We start from the raw sequence: 18,845 nt of genomic DNA, 5'->3' as shown, positions 1-18,845 counted from the left end.
GGGGCTTGATCTTGGTGGGGGTGGTACTTGGAGCCACCAGAGGGAAGAGGGAGGATAAGATCCAGTTTCAAGTTTTTAGTCCATCTGTCCCCACCTCAAAAGTCACCACTGTCTTTGGTCTTGACAGGAATCCTCCTCCAGACCACTGGGCTTTAGTGAGCGGTCTCCCCACTTATGTTGCCCAAAATGGCCTGGTAAGTAATATAACATTGAAGGGGGAGAGTTTTGAATCAGTTTTTGAATCATTCTTCTTAATGTTGAAGAGTGAAGGGATTTCAGATCAAGAGAGTGGGAAAAACTATGGGAAGCATGGATCTCTCAAAGCCTGATTCTCTCGTTTCTCAACTCACCTGATGGCTGGTCCAAGGGGATGTGCAGAGAATTGACATTTGAATAAACATGAGACAGAGAAGTGTAAATCTCCTTGACAACCAAAGATACTTATGCAAATATCAGGGATAATGTCATGACTGGCTGGTCCACGAGGCTCACCACAGAGCAAGACCCAGCCTCTTATCCCAGAGACCTGGTTGCCCCTCCCAAGCTCCCATCCCTACCACATTTCTAACCACACAGTGGAGCTCAAATGCTGTCTCCCACATGCCCTACCCACAGGGTCCAGGGTAGCGTGACAGCATCCCCTGCCCTCGAGAGAAGGGCCATGGGTATTAGCAGCACATCACCCCTGAATCTGAGGCCACTCATAAAGATACAGAGGTATCTTTTCCCAGGCACACAGTACACAGTGCTGTTCATGTATCAGGGTGTTTATTTATTGGGCATTCTCTATGTGCCAGGTGCTGTGGTTGGCTGTGGGGATACAAAGATAGATGAATCAAATAATTGCTGTCTGGAAGCTCATCATCAAATGGGAGATATCTTTATGAACAGATATTTATATTATAATGCAATAGGGTCACAATAAAGATGTACATGGTATATTCTAGGAATACAAAGCGGGGTGGGGGGGCATCTAAACCAGCCTTTATTTTCCAGGGTGTTTTGGTATGAGTTGAGTTTTAAAATAAATAGGGATAAGGCAGGTAGGGACCAGGAAGCAACATGGTGGAGAAAACAACACGGGCCAACAACTCGAGCTTGGAGGTTGGGAGCAACATGGTGTGTGCAGTTTGGAGTAGCTGGAGTGTTAGGTTTGAGACAGGAAGATGGCGAGAGATGAGGCTTGAGAGGGAAAAAGGGAGGGGCCAGACCACAGCAGCTTGGATGCTAGATCAAGAGGGTGGAACTTTAATCCACAGGTGACAGGTTTTTAAGTAAGAGGTTGACACAATAAATTTCATTTTAGAAAGAAAATTCTGAAAGCTCCCTGGAAAATAGGCCTGAAGAGACTTAAGATTGGAAGCAGAGAGAAAAGTATGTCATCACAAACAAGAGATGATGAACATCTCAACAAAGGCAGAGGCAGTAAAGAACACTAAACAGCCACAGAGTGCTGATGATAAGCCAGGCAGTAAATACATTTGGTCATTTACTACTCACGACTCAAACAAAGACAAGGTGGAGAGAGGAGGATCAGAACTCAATCTAACAGTGAGAGGGCTTCGTGACTGACTGTGAGCAGAGAGACAGGGAGAGAAGAGTCAAAGCCAACTTCAGATGTCTAGACTGGATGGATAATGCTGCCTCCAGGCTTGGATGTTACCTGCTGAGATCAGTTTCAGGTAAGGTGTGACAGAGACTTTTTTCAAGAGTAGGTGTCCAGCAAGTAGCTAAACAGATGACGCTGCCACTGTGGAGCTAAATAAGGGATGAAGTTGGAAATTCGTGTCCACAAGAGGTAGAGATTCATACTGACTACAATGCAGAAGATATTATAGTATAGAAAATATTATAATCCTTGACCATTTTGCTCCTAGTAGCAGATGGTACTTGAAACCATGAGTGTGGATAAAGTTACCAGGGAGAGGAACTCAATTAGGATATTGGAGGATGCCAACATTTAAAGATTGGGTGGCGGAAGAAGAGTGTGTGAAGGAAAATTGGTAGAAGGGTTCAGAAGTGTCTGGAGACCCAGGAGTGGGTAGTGTCATGGAAACCAAGGGAGTGGAAAATTTCAATAAAGAGAGAGAATACCAAATGCAACAAAAGTGATCCAGTGAGATAAGAACTGAAAATCCCCACTGGGTTTGGCAATTAGGTGGTCACTATGTCCCTAATGAGAACAGGCTTGGTGGTAAGGTGGCGGGATAGGGGAGTGGGGACAGAAACCAGCAGGCGGTCTTCTGAGGTGTGGGTGGGTAATGAGAAGGTAGAAAATGCAAGAGAAGAAAGAGAAAACCTGGATGGTTACTACTGGGTAGGCCAAAAAGTTCATTTGGGTTTTCTGCAACATCTTATGGAAAAATCTGAACAGTAGCCCCATGGGCAGGGCTCTGGAGGGATCAGATAAGTATCACTGGTGCAGTAGAGTAAACTGGCCTAGTTGTCAGGAGAGAAATTTTGCAACATGCAACCAGAGCTACAGCACTTTTTATTTCTTCATCTGCTGTGACATTTATACCACAAGGAAAAACTCTTGCCTGGCAAAACAAATACAATCGTTTCAAAGATGTTTATTTATAGCATTATTTATATTAATTTTTTAAAACACATATTTTTGTTCAGGACATAGTCCAATCCTGAACAAAAAGGGGAAATAAAATGGGACACCTTACTATGAAACTACAGTAACCAAAACAGTATGGTGTCAGTACAAAGACAGACTTATAGATCAATGGAACAGGATAAAAAATGCAGAAATACACCCACGAGCTATGGCCAATTAATCTACGACAAAGAAAGCAAAAATATACAATGGAGAAAAGACAGTCTCTTCAATAAGTGGTGCTGGGAAACTGGACAGCTATGTGTAAAAGAGTGATATTAGAACATTCTCTGACACCATGTGCAAAAATAAACTCAAAATGAATTAAAGATCTATATGTAGCACCAAACTCTATAAAACTCCCAGAGGAAAACAGAGGCAGAACACTCTCTGACATAAATCACACCAATATCTTTTTAGATCCACCTCCTAGAGAAATGCAAATAAAAGCAAAAATTAATAAATGAGACCTATTTAAACGTAAAAGCTTTTGTGTAGCTATCAGATCAGATCAGTCGCTCAGTCGTGTCCAACTCTTTGCGACCCCATGAATCGCAGCACGCCAGGCCTCCCTGTCCATCACCAACTCCCGGAGTTCATCAGACTCACGTCCATCGAGTCAGTGATGCCATCCAGCCATCTCATCCTCTGTCGTCCCCTTCTCCTCCTGCCCCCAATCCCTCCCAGCATCAGAGTCTTTTCCAATGAGTCAACTCTTCACATGAGGTGGCCAAAGTACTGGAGTTTCAGCTTTAGCATCATTCCTTCCAAAGAAATCCCAGGGCTGATCTCCTTCACAATGGACTGGTTGGATCTCCTTGCAGTCCAAGGGACTCTCAAGAGTCTTCTCCATCACCACAGTTCAAAAGCATCAATTCTTCAGCCCTCAGCCTTCTTCACAGTCCAACTCTCACATCCATACATGACCACTGGAAAAACCATAGCCTTGACTAGACGGACCTTTGTTGGCAAAGTAATGTCTCTGCTTTTCAATATGCTATCTAGGTTGGTCATAACTTTCCTTCCCAGGAGTAAGCATCTTTTAATTTCATGGCTGCAGTCACCCCACTCCAGTACTCTTCCCTGGAAAATCCCAGGGACGGAGGAGCCTGGTAGGCTGCAGTCCACGGGGTTGCTAGGAGTCGGACACAACTGAGCGACTTCACTTTCACTTTTCACTTTCATGCATTGGAGAAGGAAATGGCAAGCCACTCCAGTGTTCTTGCCTGGAGAATCCCAGGGACAGGGGAGCCTGGTGGGCTGCCATCTCTGGGGTCGCACAGAGTCAGACATGACTGAAGCGACTTAGCAGCAGCAGCAGCAGCAGCAGTCACCATCTGCAGTGATTTTGGAGCCCAGAAAAATAAAATCTGACACTGTTTCCACTGTTTCCCCATCTATTTCCCATGAAGTGATGGGACCGGATGCCATGATCTTCGTTTTCTGAACGTTGAGCTTTAAGCCAACTTTTTCACTCTCCACTTTCACTTTCATCAAGAGGCTTTTTATTTCCTCTTCACTTTCTGCCATAAGGTGGTGTCATCTGCATATCTGAGGTGATTGATATTTCTCCCGGCAATCTTGATTCCAGCTTGTGTTTCTTCCAGTCCAGCGTTTCTCATGATGTACTCTGCATATAAGTTAAATAAACAGGGTGACAATATACAGCCTTGACGAACTCCTTTTCCTATTTGGAACCAGTCTGCTGTTCCATGTCCAGTTCTAACTGTTGCTTCCTGACCTGTATACAAATTTCTCAAGAGGCAGATCAGGTGGTCTGGTATTCCCATCTCTTTCAGAATTTTCCACAGTTTATTGTGATCCACAGAGTCAAAGGCTTTGGCATAGTCAATAAAGCAGAAATAGATGCTTTTCTGGAAAAGTAACCACAAACAGAACAAAAAGACAACTCACAGAATGGAGAAAATATTTGCAAAGTAACCAACAAAGGATTAATCTCCAAAATTTACAGAAAGTTCATACAGATCTCTACCCACCCAAAAAAGGAAAACGCAATCAAAAACTCGGCAGAAGATTCTAAATAGGTATTTCTCCAAACAAAGTATACAGATGGCCAAAAACATATGCTCAACATGACTAATTATTGGATAAATGCAAATCAAAACTACAATGAGGTTATCACCTCAGACTGGTCAGTACGGCCATCATCAAAAAGTCTACAAACAATGAATTATATTCCACATGTCAGTGATTGTATGTGATATCTACAAAGCACATGCCATCAGGTACGTATGGAGTCTAAAGAAAGGGACACAAATGAACTTACACACAAAACAGAAACAGAGTCACAGGCTTAGAAAACAAACTTACTGTTACCTAAAGGGGAAAGGTAGTGGCGGGGGAGGAATAAATTCGGAGGTTCAGATTAGTATATATACTCTACTATATATAAAATAGATAATCAACAATGATCTACTGCATAGCACAGGGAACTCTACACATACTCCATGAAAACCTATACGGGAAAAGCATCTGAAAAAGAACAGGTCTATGGATACATAAAACTAAAAAAATGAAATACGAAGAAAAAGTTAATGTAAAAAAAGAAAATGGGACACTATACAGCTTCTAAAAATGACAAATTGTAGCCTTAACTTTCTCAAAGTTTAGAAATGACTCAGAAGTAAGGCAAATGGTAAGAAGTCATGTTTATACGGCAGCTTTCCTGTTCAGTAACCTCAGTTAATAATTCAAAACCATCATGAGCATGTCTACCTAACAAAAAGAATGTGAGTGCCGTGGGGCAAGGATGTGGTATTTTTGAAAATAGCATGCCCAGTGTCCTTGAAGTGTACTCTATCAAGGCTAATTAAAACCCCATTATTCCTCTCCATGGCTTTCAGATTTGCAACATCATGAATGCGCCTTCAGAGGACTTTTTTGCATTCCAGGTAAGTCATTTTTCATTTGCTATCTTAGTTACTTGGTATTTTTCCCCACAAGGAGGATTAGAATACATTAAAATCTATCTACGTTATTGGGAAGCAATCTCAATAAAGTGAAAATGTGAGTACAAAAAAGTCATGTGCCAATGGAAGTGGGGAGAGAATTAATTTGGTAAATGCCAAGGTTCCATTTGATTTTAAGGTTTATAGCCTTTGCTTTCTGGCCTCAGGACCTTTGCTTATGCAGTTCTCTCTCTCACTACCATCTCTTGCCCAGATGCCCTCTCCCCTTCAATGACAGACTCAATGCTATGAAATTTTTATGAAGTTTTATTCTACTTCCCCTGGCTGAGTATCATTTCTGTCTCCTTAAGATGATCACAGAATCTTGTTTAGTATTCCATTTGATGTTGTCTGTGTGTCTTTTTAAAAAAATGTTGTGGAGGACACGGTCTGGGCCAGCCATTGGCACAATGCTACACTGGCTACAGAGGTGGACCAGACAGGCATGGTCTGTGTTTGCCAGGAGCTCATGATCTCATGGGGAGAGAGACATGTGGAGTGCTGGCCAGGACACGGGTAGAGGAGGGAATCTCAGGGGGGCCTGAGTTCATCCAGAAGGAATCAAGGACTGTGTCCTTGAGAAATTACATTTGAGCAGTAAAAAATGGAGAGAGGATTGCAGGAAAGAGAAGGCTTGTGGAAGGGAGAGTAGACCAATGAGCCTGAGGGGAGAGTGGCAGGAGGAAATTCTAGAGAAGGAGACAGAGGCCAGGTCACACAGGGCCTGGAAGTCCATGCCAAGGAGTTTGTCTTTCTCACTCCATTTCCCTTCCCTCGTATTTTATGCTCCTTCCTTGCCTTTTAGACTAATTCTTCTTGGCAAAATATTGGCTTCCTTAGGTCAAAGGTTGTGGCTTATCTTTCTTAACATCTTCAGTTGCAGGTGCCCTGTCAATATTTTGAGTTTGGCATTCTAGATATACAGAAAACAAATCATGAGTGGTCATAAAATAATGAAGAAGGAAATAAAAATGACTAATATAAATATTAGTGGCTTATGTGTTTACTCCTTAAAGAACATTATGAAAGACCTTAGAGAGAATATCCTTCCAAGGTTAAAACTGTATGCTTTGTGTTGTGATGTTGATCATATCCGTATGACAAGGCAGGTTGTTGCTGAGAGTTGCTACCATGATTATAACCAAAAGAGAGCTTGGTCTTTACCCAAGTCATCTGATTACAGCTTACTCATATTCATAAGTCAAATCTGATCTTGTTTTTAGATCATAGTCTTCTATCTCCACAAAGTAGCCCAAGTGATGTTTTTAAAAAAACTTCTCTACCCTTCTCCTGGCCAGCACTCCACATGTCTCTCTCCCCATGAGATCATGAGCTCCTGGCAAACATAGACCATGCCTGTCCAAATAACTTCTCTCCTTAAAAATCTTTAATGCTTTCCCATTTCACTCTTGATAAAATCTGCCTCCTTATCAGGGCCTTCTGAGGGAAGGGACTCCCCCAAGGTGAGGAAGAGAGTGGGGAGGAAGGCAGGCCTTAAACTCAAGTTTCCTGACTGACAGCCCTGCGCCCTTTGGACTATGTTCTTCATCCCTATGGGGTCACTCTCCTACCAGGTGATACCAGTGTCACAGAAATAATAATAACCATCATCTTGCCACCTTCAAAACCTTGGAACCTCTGAGCTGGAAGACTCCCCGACTCCAGGAAAGCTTTCTTGACTTCCTTCCCTTCCCTGGTTCCCACAGACCCTGAGAGAATTTCCTGCATGCCATCTGATGGCCTCCTTACCTTCCAGATGATGGGCAACTTGAGAACAACACCTGTGCCTTACTTGCCTTGGTTTCCTCAGATTCTAGCTCTTGCACGTTGTAAAACATTTGATAAATCTGTAATGAATCAGTGGGAAAAGAGCCTAGAAAGTATCTAGTCTAGTTATTCCCATTTTTATAGATGATGGAAGTGAGGATCAAATAGGAAATGACTCACAAAGAGCACCTTCTAATTGACCAAGAAATCTCACCTCTATTTTCTCATTTGTCCCATGAGGCATAGACTCTTACGACTGTCCCCATGTATAGATGAGAAAATTGAGGCCCATGGAGATAAAATGACATGCCAAAAGGAACACAGACAGGCAGATAGGCGGTCAAAAGGTGCAGGTTATATCTACTTGATGAGTTCAAAGTTACAAGTATCACCAGGGCCCCTGCCAAGCCAGTCCTCCACAGTCAGCTCCTGTGTCTGAAAGGGAAATACCGCCTCCCTGTACTGTCTGTGGGCATCCTTAGAGCCAGCAACACACAACTCACTGCCTGGCACATAACGGCCCTGATATCTTAGGAATGAAAATGGTATTGCTATTTGGCTTATGGAGCTCCCACCAGATGGGCAAAACTGTTCATGGCGTTTGGTGACTAAAACCAGGCGTAACCCAGCAAGGTCTAACCTGCCAACCCCTCGGCCAAGCAGGGTCACAACACAGCATGAAATCCATCATGGATGTCTCTGTAGCCTGGTACCCGGGCAACTTATTCTGGCTCTTCTCTTGCAGAAAGAGCCTCTGGATGAGTCTGGATGGATGATTAAAAATGTCCTTTCTATGCCAATTGTGAACAAGAAGGAGGAAATTGTTGGGGTGGCCACATTTTACAATCGCAAAGATGGGAAACCCTTTGATGAAATGGATGAGACCCTCATGGAGGTATGGTTTTTAAGGAGGCTTCTGGACGTGGGATTCAGAGGTGACTCTGGATGTGGGACTTCCAGAGCCACGTGGCGGGGACCTAGCATGCTGCTGTCCCAGCCCAGCAGGGATGGGGGCTCACCTCGTACATACTTTCCTGATCCGATGTTTTTGTTTGACTGTCCTCCTGCACTGCCTCTGTTGTCAAAGAAATCTATATTCCCTTCTTTAAAAATTAACAAACTTTACCTTTTAGAGAAGCTTTAGGTTCACAGCAAAGTTGAGCAGAAAGCACAGAGTTCATTTATGTCCTCTGTCCCCACATGGGGACAACACATTCCCTTTTTGTGAAGCTGTTATGCATGAGGACGATGCTTTGTGCTAGAGCTTTACTCAAAGTGTATTCTCATCCATCATTTTATCTTATCCTCATGGCATCCCTTTGAGGAGACCAGCACACAGCTAACCACACCTGTTTTATAGCTGAGAAGATAGAGGCTTAGAGAGTCTTGCCCCAGGTTACAGAGAAAGGACCAGACCAGAATGTTCTCCCTCTGATTCTTCCTTTCTTTCCTTTCAGTCTTTGGCCCAGTTCCTGGGCTGGTCTGTCTTAAATCCTGATACTTATGAGTTGATGAACAAACTTGAAAACAGGAAGGATATTTTCCAAGACATGGTGAAATACCACGTGAAGTGTGACAATGAAGAAATCCAGACAATCTTGGTGGGTAGTGGTTTTCCCGTTTCTCCTCAAGAAAAGGCTGTTCTGGGAACAGCTATCCCTCCCAGGGTTCAGTTCAGTTCGGTCACTCAGTCATGTCTGACTCTTTGCAACCCCATGAACCACAGCATGCCAGGCCTCCCTGTCCATCACCAACTCCCAGAGTCCACCCAAACCCAAGTCCATTGAGTCAGTGATGCCATCCAACCATCTTATCCTCTGTTGTCCCCTTCTCCTCCTGCCCTCAATCTTTCCCAGCATCAGGGTCTTTTCAAATGAGTCAGCTCTTCACATCAGGTGGCCAAAGTATTGGAATTTCAGCTTCAACATCAGTCCTTCCAATGAACATCCAGGACTGATCTCCTTTAGGAAGGACTGGTTGGATCTCCTTGCAGTCCAAGGGACTCTCAAGTTACCTCAGTCTTAAAACCATGCCTTGGCTTAACAGCTCTAGAAACTCCATTTTCCTCTGTGCTCAGGGCTGACTTGGTTGGTACTAGAGATGGAGTCACCAACCACAATTCCCACTCTGAGAGGAAGCTCTATCTGACAGACCAATGGACAATGGTCAGTTGCTCAGAGCCTCCCTCCGTGAGGTCAGCTAACCGCACCCATTTTATAGCTGAGAAGGTGGGGGCTCAGAGAGTCTTGCTCTAAATTACAGAGACAGGATCAGACCTGCCTTAGGAGGTCAAACTTTCTGAGCAAAGAAATAGTTCAGAGGGTAGCGTCAGATGTTGGCAGGAAGCCATCACATAGTTTCATCGCTATAGAGTATATCTGGTATTTCATACCTGTCATGCTTATAATAGCCCAGTAAGATGGGCACAGTAAGGATTTTCACCCTATTGTAGACATGAAGAAATTGAGGCCTAGAAGGGGAAAGGAAGTTATCCCCAAATCACACAGCTCACTAAATAGTTCTCATTTAACATTTATCAGGATAATGAGCAAATTATCACTGTTATGAAAGGGCTTCCTTGGAAGGTAGGGAGCACCCTGTCATGGGAAATATTGCAACACAGGCTGGATGATCACATATCAAGGATGCTATAGAGGAGAATCCTACGTGGGTGGGAAATAGGATGACAGGCTTTCCAAGATATGTGAGAATCAGTGATCTACCATTCCTGGAATTTTGGACTCAAAAAGATCAAGATTTTAGAAAGAAACTGAATTAACCAAAGAGCATTAGATATGATACCCAGCTGAGTTCCCAAGACTTGTTGGGTTTATGCACTGCACAAGTTGAAAAAATATAAGCCGATGTGTTCAGAGGGCATTTCTGAACTAGAGTGGGTCGCCTTTCCCTTCTCCAGGAGATCTTCCCAACCCAGGGATCAAACCCAGGTCTCCCGCATTGCAGGTAGATTCTTTACCAGCTGAGCCACAAGGGAAGCCCTATGGAGGCATAGTGAACCAGTTAAAAGTAGGTAGACTGTGCTCTAGATCAAGAAATGTGGAAGAAGTTATTGGGTCCAGGTTCCTCTCCCCCTGTAACACAGGGAAAACAGGACCAGAGGGGAAGGAACTTGGCTCAAGTCACATAGTAAGAGGAAAAGCCAGGGCCATGAGCAAGACCTCCAGGCTCCCAGTTAGTAATAAAAACAGTAAGAATGTCAACAGCATTATTTAACCCTAGCACTCACTATATACTGAGCACTGCTCTCAGTGATTTACATGCATTATTTCAATTTCATATACATTTTTTTAAATGACTTTGGATAATCTAATTTTAATCTGCCCGTTAAGTACTTTTAGTATCCCCATTTTGCAGATGAGGAATGGGGGATCCAATTGGTAGTTGCACGCAGGACTCCATGACTCCAAATCCCATGACCTTGAATTACTTGTCAATAAACGCTGAATGGGAGCCTCTCTGAGTTGGTAGCTCTGTTGCAAGAACTTTGGAGGAAGAAGAAAAAAGGAAATGGAAAAGTAGAGACATACTTTGACCTCAGATATAGTAAACTAATGTTTTTCTCTGCTCTTTCGGGCCCTGGCAGAAAACCAGAGAGGTGTATGGGAAGGAGCCGTGGGAATGTGAGGAAGAAGAACTGGCTGAGATCCTGGTGAGCTGGGCAGCAGCGCCGGTCCTGACCTGTTGCAAGCACAGGGCGTGCGTGCCCCAAGCATGTGTGGGGAGCATCTCTGCCAAGTGTGGCCCTTGCCACTCTGCTCTGATCCTTCCAGCAGACTCAGATCAGGGACAGGGCTGGTGGGGGGTGGGGTGAGGGAGGGACCAAGGGATTCCTCATGTGCTCCAGTCACTTGACTCCATGTTTCATACAGCAAGGAGAGCTGCCAGATGCAGACAAATATGAAATTAACAAATTCCACTTCAGCGACCTGCCGCTGACGGAACTGGAGCTGGTGAAATGTGGAATTCAGATGTACTATGAGCTCAAAGTGGTGGATAAATTTCACATTCCTCAGGAGGTGAGGTTGAAACAAACCTTTGGTTTCCCTTTTTTTCCCTTCCTTTCTTGCTTAAAAAACAAAACAAAACAAAAAAAACCTCAATCTGTAAACTGCCTTAGAAAGAGTGTACTCTCAGTTTTTAAGATTTAAAGCATTAGTCACATCACACAGATGAGTCATTTACCAGAAAAGAGACACATGGTTCTTCTGAGCTGTGATGTTTCTCAAGGTAGGTTCTGAGGCACTGAGTTCTGAAGGTTGTGGATAAAAGTGACGCCAAAAAAAAAAAAGTTCCTACAGTTCAACAGGGTGGGAAATGTGTGTTAAATCCATTTAGACAGGGCTTTTTCCCCTGCAGGATTCCTTAGGTGTGCTGTGCATCTAGAGGCATGGGGATGGACAGAAAAGGTGGAGCTGGGGGTGTACTGTGTGCAGAATTTCCCAGACTTCTTTGATTAAAGCAGCAGTCCTAACTGTGCTTTAAACCACATCAGTATCACCTGAAAATGGATCAATGCCAGCACGGGTCCACCAACACCCGCACATACACCCTCTTTCTCCCCCTCCTCTCTCCACTGGCTGTGAGGAATCAGAAATTGTTTTAACAAGACCTTCCCATATCCCACAGCGATGCAGATATGCACTCAAGTTTGAGAACCACTGATCTCAACACGCCTTTGGTTTTCTCTCCTACACTGCCTGCAAGCTTCTCCCAGGGCCTTGTTTCATAACCACATCCATTGTCATAGTATCCAGCCGTCTGAAAGTGCTCTCACAGTCTTAGTGCACCTATTGCTCCTCCCACTGTGGTCCGGCGTGGGGACCGAAACACTGAGGGGCTCGGCCAGGCGGGCCCCCCTGCCCGCCCCAGTGCGGTGCTGCTGCCTTACAGTGTGCTGTGTGTGTGTTCGCAGGCCCTGGTGCGGTTCATGTATTCCCTGAGTAAGGGCTACCGCAGGATCACCTACCACAACTGGCGGCACGGCTTCAACGTGGGGCAGACCATGTTCTCCTTGCTGGTGGTACGAGAACAGGGGGACCCAGCGGCGTGGTGGGAGGGACCTCGGGCTGCTAGGGTCTCCCGCTACCCTGGGCACCTCAGTGCAGCTCGCCAGGCAGCAGCGGCATCATTCTTCTATTTATTGCCTTTTTAAAAAATAGACAACAAGAGTACATGCTTAGCATAAATGAATTCCAAGAAGCGAGAAGTATGTAAAATAAAAAGTGAAAGAAAGGCAGCATTCTACTCCCACCCCCAAGCCAGTATTTGGAGAAAACCATGGCACAGCTCCTTCCAGGTTTCCTTCCAGAAGCATTGAGATAGATTTGTTCACACACACATACACAAAATTTATTTTATTTATAACCAATTAAACAATATGATTCTATAATATGCTTTTTTATTTGAAAATATATAAATATATCAATCATGTTTTCCTATATATATATTTTATTGTGGTAAAACATATATAACCTAAAATTTACCATTTTTAGGTGCATAATTCAGTGGCATCAAGAACATTCACAGTATTGTGCAACCATCACTACTCTCCATCTCTAGAACTTTTCCAACTTCCCAGACACCCTGTCTCCATTAAACAACATTAATACAACTCCCCATTTCCTCAGTCTCCAGCCCCTGGGAGCCAGCATTCTACTTTTTCAGTCTCTATGAATTCCCTTTCTTATAGGTACCTCACCTAAGTAGAATCATACAGTATTTGTCCTTTTGTGTCTGATCAATTTCACTTAGCATAATGTCTTCAAGGCTTATCCATTCTCTAATTTTATGACTTCATAGTATTTTGCATTGTTTAAGTAGATAACAATTTCTTTACCTAGCTCCCCTATTCAGAGAAGGCAATGGCAACTCATTCCAGTACTCTTGCCTAGACAACCCCATGGACGGAGGAGCCTGGTAGGCTGCGGTCCATGGGGTTGCTAAGAGTCGAACAGGACTGAGCGTCTTCACTTTCACTTTTCACTTTCATGCATTGGAGAAGGAAATGGCAACCCACTCCAGTGTTCTTGCCTGGAGAAGTCCAGGGACGGGGGAGCCTCGTGGGCTGCCGTCTATGGAGTCACACAGAGTTGGACACGACTGAAGTAACTTAGCAGCAGTAGCAGCAGCTCTCTTTTGAGGATTGCTTTTGATCTTTCATTATTACAAACAATGCTATTATGTCCTTGGATGGACATACCAATGTGTATATGTGTGAGTCATTTTGTCTCAGAAGGTTTGGAGGTTTTATATTTCATTTAAAAGTGTTTTCCCATACAGGTCACAACACAAATCTCTGCCCTTGCCCAGTGTCCCCATCCTCATTCCTTTCCCTCGTGTCTGGAGTGGTCAGGCCAGAGAAAGCACTGGGGCCTGGGGGCAGGAATTCTAGCCAGGCTGCCTCTGAAGGTGAAAAACATACCGCTTAGACGTGATTTATTTCTTAGAGTCACAAGTCAGCGGCACCTCCTCAGGGCTCTTTCCACCCTTGACTCCAATACCCGGCACAAACAAGGAGTTAAGTGAGGACAGCCAGGGAAAAATTCTTCTGAGCTGTGTTTGAACCAGTAGACCAGGTTTGGAAGGTTTGTTTTACCAGTCTGGACATGTTCCAACACCGTCTAAATCCTCAAAGTCCAGGGCTGTCTGTTTCTCAACAAGCATCCAGTCTGACGCCCTCCACTTTAAGGCCCAGAGGGAGGTGGGACCAGCTAAGGTGACTCGGGAGTAAAACGACCCCCCATCACCTCTGCCTGGACTGTCCCAGTGCTAGCACAGAAAGTCCCATATCCCACATCTCAGTCCTGGCAAACGTCTGGTCATCCTGTGGCACCAGGGGTTGAGCCAAGATCAGACCTGTGTTTCCAAGCACCAGGCCCTCCCCCTTACTCCTGCTCTCTCAGTCCTGCTTCCAAGCCCCCCACAAAAGGAGTGAGTAGCATCTCTGACTGCCCTTCCAGACCGGAAAGCTGAAGCGATACTTCACAGACCTGGAGGCCTTGGCCATGGTCACCGCCGCCTTCTGCCATGACATTGACCACAGAGGCACTAACAATCTCTACCAGATGAAGTGAGTCAGCCCTTACTGGCCCTTCTCTCTACCTCCTGCCTCTGGGATTGATTACCTAGATCTGAATGGGTCTTAGACAGACTCACTTGCCATGGGGAATTCCCATGGTCCACAGCTTCCCACTTCCTCCTATCCTTTGGTTCTGGGTAAACTCCTGTGATAGAATAATGAAGCTCAAATATGTCCACACCCCAGTGCCTGGGGCCTGCGGATATGTTGCCTTACTTTCAAAAGAAACTTCATAAACATGATTAAGGATGTTGAAATATAGGGATTATCTTGGGTTATCCAAGTGGGCCCCAAATAGTTAGAAGGGTCCTTGTAAGAAGGAGGTAGGAACTCAGGGAGGACAGAAGATGCTACACTGTTGGCTTTGAAGATGCAGGATAAGTCACAAGCCAAGGAATTAGGGGCCTCTAGAAGCTAGAAAAGGCAAGGAAACAGTCTCCTCTAGAACCTCCAGAAGGAAAACAGCTCTTCAGACCATTTTAGACTTCTAAACTCCAGAGCTGAAAGACACTAAATTTTTCTTGTTTTAAGCCATTTAAGTTTGTGGTGATTTTTTAGAGCAGCAACAGGAAACTAATAAACTTTCTCACTCTGCTCCTTCCTCTCCTACTGAACTAATTTAAGCCAAGATGTTAGTAACTGCTAATGATTCATTTATTCACCTTGGGTTTATAATGCACAAAAGGCCAGCATGGTAGGCCCTATGTTAGGCAAAGGAGGTTCCATGGTGAACAAACCAGACACAGTCCCTGACTTCACAGAGCTTATATCCTAGTCTCTGAAGTAGGGGCCAGGAACCATGGTCTTGGGAGACCCTCATGACCACCACGTGGACTGGCAGAGCAGGGACTAGTGTCGTACCCAGGCTCTGCCCAGGGCCCACAGACTGTAAGTCATGCTTCTGTGAGTCTTCTCAGTTTCTGCCTGCTGCTCCAAGGTTAGAGATTATGTTTACATTTTACCTTGTAGAAGGCGAAGTACTGATCTCAGTGCTTGGCACACAACAAGGGCTCAGCAAATATTTATTGAATAAAGACGTGAATAAATACGTTGCTTGTGGGAATCCAGTGACTTCTCAGAATCAGGTTTGGAAGATCTGGGGCTCGGCGATCTTTAAAGCACTGGCCCAGTGCCAGTGTCCATGGATGGCTATGGGGATGGGTCTGTAAAACTGCACGTGGCATTGTGTTTGTGTCTTTTTCTGGGGATAAGGGTCCACACTTCTATGGAGGCCATGTCCCCAAAGAGGCCCAGAGTTAGTTATGGAGAAAGTTAAAGTATGAGAGCCAGGACACCTGCTATCTAGTCCTATTTCTCACGGTCGTACTGTGTGACAAGTCCCTTCTTATTCTTGCACTTCAACCTATCTGCCTGCAGAATTAGGAGGTGACAGGAATGGATGATGCCTTTAACCTTCATCTCTGCCATTCCATGTTAATCTTCTCTGTGTGTCTCTTTCTCTCCCATTCAGATCCCAGAACCCACTGGCCAAGCTCCATGGGTCCTCCATCTTGGAAAGACACCACTTGGAGTTTGGTAAAACACTGTTGAGAGATGAGGTAGGATGAGGGCCCTCTGCATTGGCTTTGGGGCCTGAGAACGAGTCCCCATCTCACAAGAAGCCTGAGTGTAGCCAGGCATTGGCCTGGACTGTCTCTCTAGTCACCTGGGGCAGCCATCGGGAATTGAATGACTTTACTGCCAGCGTCACTTCTCCCTTCTCTCCTTCTCACATCACTTCTATCCCTCCATTTTCTCTTTAGAGCCTAAATATCTTTCAGAACCTCAATCGCAGGCAGCATGAGCATGCAATCCACATGATGGACATCGCGATCATTGCTACAGACCTTGCCTTGTATTTCAAGTTGGTATTTCTTCTCATTTTAAGAATAAAAATGATTAGGGAATTCCCTGCCAGTCCAGTGGTTAAGACTTGGGGATTTTACTGCCATGGGGCCAGGTTCTGTCCCTAGCAGGGGAAATAAGATCCTGCAAGCTGCAAGGCGTGGACAAACAAAAAAGAATACTATTATAAAAATAATGAACACCACAGTTCTAATTGATTTAGTGAGTATTCTGTGCCAGGTACCACACTTGCGCTATGGATGCATCCATTCTCACTACAGCTCTGAGTTAGTCTTACCCTGTTATACAGATGGGGAAACTGAGATCAGGGGAAGATAAGCTAAGATCAGATAATAAACCCATGGTAGAGTCTGAGTTAGAACCTAGGTCTTCACTCCCAGGCATTGGTTCTTTTCACCTTTCTTTTTAAAAGTTACACTGCCATAATTAGCCTCTGAAACAACCAACATTAGAAGGCCAGGGGTTGCCTTATTCTAATATGTGCTCCTTTAACAAACTGATGTGTTTTGTAGGAAAAGGACGATGTTCCAAAAGATCGTGGATCAGTCTAAGACATACGAGACTCAGCAGGAGTGGACGCAGTACATGATGCTGGATCAGACACGGAAGGAAATTGTCATGTGAGTTGAGACAAGGCTTAAACCCTGATTCCCTTAAGCCCAGGGTCAAAAGGCAAGATGCTATCCTGTCAGGCCTCTCCGTCTTCAAGAGACCCCTGCAAAACTTTTCATTCTGGAGGCCTCTGACACACAAAACAAAGAAGTTATGCCAAAACAGCACTGCAAAAATGATATGTTTACTCTTCATTCTAGCACAAAAATACAAGACAGTATCTGTGGCTCAGTAAGTAAAGAATCTGTCTCCAATACAGGAGACCACCTGTAATGCAGGAGACATGGGCTCAATCCCTGGGTGGGAAAGATACCTTGGAGAAGAAAATGGCAACCCACTCCAGTATTCTTGCCTGGAAAATCCCATGGACAGGGGAGCCAGGTGGGCTACAGTCCATGGGGTTGCAAAGGGTCAGACACAAGTGAGTGACTAAGAATGTACGCATGCATGCATACCTCTCTGTATACAAAAAGTACAAGATTTGAAGTAATTCTATGCTAAAATGCAGAATTTTGGTGGTAAAGTTATATAACTTTTGGTCATAAAGTTTTTGGTAAAACACAGAGCATTAAACCAATTATGGTTTGAGTGATAGCTAAGTGTTACTCAGAATATATGGGCTTAATCTCTTTAGTATTCCCTTATACATGGCAAAAGCAGGCATGCAATTCACAAGTTAGTTCCCTGGTTTGTGTGACATTCATAGTGCTTTGTTGGCTCGAGGTCTGGTAATGCAACGCAAAGCTTTCTGGTGAATATCTTCTTTTAGTTTCTCAGTATGCTTCCTTGATTCACCTCAGCTGATGATGGGGTTAGAAATGCAAATTTGAGTCTTTTCATGACTACGTGGCGCAAGCCAATGGGTCCCCTGGCTTCCCTATGACAGGTCCTGGGTGATATTAAAGGAGACAATGCCTGACCCAGGACCCAGAGAACTGTTGTTTGTTTATCCCTAGATGCTTCTGCAGAGGTGAGGTTTAATCAAGTCACGAATTTCGCAAATCCAGAGAAGAGACAGCTGCTGGGACAGGCTCAGGGAAGATGGGGCCAGTTGTCTTTCCCTCAGCTGTGAAGTTGTCCAACCAAGCCTCCCCAAAGGTCCTCCCACCCTGAGGAGCAGTGTGACCTGTGCCCACTGAACAATGAGTCATGCTCTAGTGATAGCTGCTCCCAGACAGACCAGGAGTTGCTCCACAATGTTTCAAAAATGGTGCTGCAGAAGGGCTGAATGAGTGGAAAGAACCCTAAGTTCTTGGACAGGGGGACTTATTATTACAAAGTTGTCTGTTCTCCCTATTTAGTTATTTATTTAAAGTGATTCCAAAGAAAATATCAACTTTATTTTGTGGAGAATTAGGAAGCCAATTCCAAAATCCTTATGAGAATTAAGTATGAAAAAGAGCCAGAAAATTCTGAGGAAAAAAGGAAATAATAGGGGCCAGCAGAACTGAAGATAGCTCAGTCCTAGGTATGAGCAGGAGAGGTCAGTAGACAGACTCAAAAGACAATGCCTGTGCTAAAAGTAGATTTTCTGCCAGTGGAGAAGGATAATTTCATAAATGGTGTTGGGCCCATGAGGTGATCTGATGGATTTTTTTTTTCCCTCAAGACCAGCAAGCAGTTCTCCAGTGCTCAGTGAACACTGACAGGCTGTCCTACAAATTTAACTCAAATCTCACACTATCTACCTGGAGATAGCGCCAGACCCCACAGACTAAGGGCTCAGCCTCACAAGACTGGCTTCCTTTCAGATGAAGCCAGTCCGGGTTGCCTGTGCTTCTGATTGCCCAGCTATAAACTGGAAGTTGCTGTGAACTCCTCCTTGGGTTTGATTAATTTGTTAGCATGGCCCACAGAACTCAGAGAAGCATTTACTTACATTATTAGTTTAGTATAAGGATTATTACAAAAGAACAGCCAAAGAGGT

General features: G+C 44.5%; 1 protein-coding gene across 3 annotated transcripts in view; it reads left to right on the top strand.

The window, feature by feature from the left end:
* The window catches only part of PDE6A (phosphodiesterase 6A), a 124,454-nt gene that overhangs the window by 84,666 nt on the left and 20,943 nt on the right, over positions 1-18,845 (top strand). For all 3 annotated transcript variants that reach the window (XM_061424016.1, XM_061424015.1, XM_061424017.1), the window contains exons 7-17: positions 128-194; positions 5,470-5,517; positions 8,087-8,236; positions 8,799-8,942; positions 10,946-11,011; positions 11,232-11,378; positions 12,275-12,382; positions 14,322-14,431; positions 15,912-15,999; positions 16,204-16,304; positions 16,819-16,926. In XM_061424016.1, the coding sequence (XP_061280000.1) occupies positions 128-194; positions 5,470-5,517; positions 8,087-8,236; positions 8,799-8,942; positions 10,946-11,011; positions 11,232-11,378; positions 12,275-12,382; positions 14,322-14,431; positions 15,912-15,999; positions 16,204-16,304; positions 16,819-16,926 (1,137 nt within the window). The remainder of the gene's footprint in view (positions 1-127; positions 195-5,469; positions 5,518-8,086; positions 8,237-8,798; positions 8,943-10,945; positions 11,012-11,231; positions 11,379-12,274; positions 12,383-14,321; positions 14,432-15,911; positions 16,000-16,203; positions 16,305-16,818; positions 16,927-18,845) is intronic.

The sequence above is a fragment of the Bos javanicus genome, chromosome 7 (assembly GCF_032452875.1).
Source record: "Bos javanicus breed banteng chromosome 7, ARS-OSU_banteng_1.0, whole genome shotgun sequence".
NCBI lineage: Eukaryota > Metazoa > Chordata > Mammalia > Artiodactyla > Bovidae > Bos > Bos javanicus.
The sequence above is the reverse complement of the archived record's forward strand: the minus strand, read 5'-3'. Positions and strand labels throughout refer to the sequence as shown.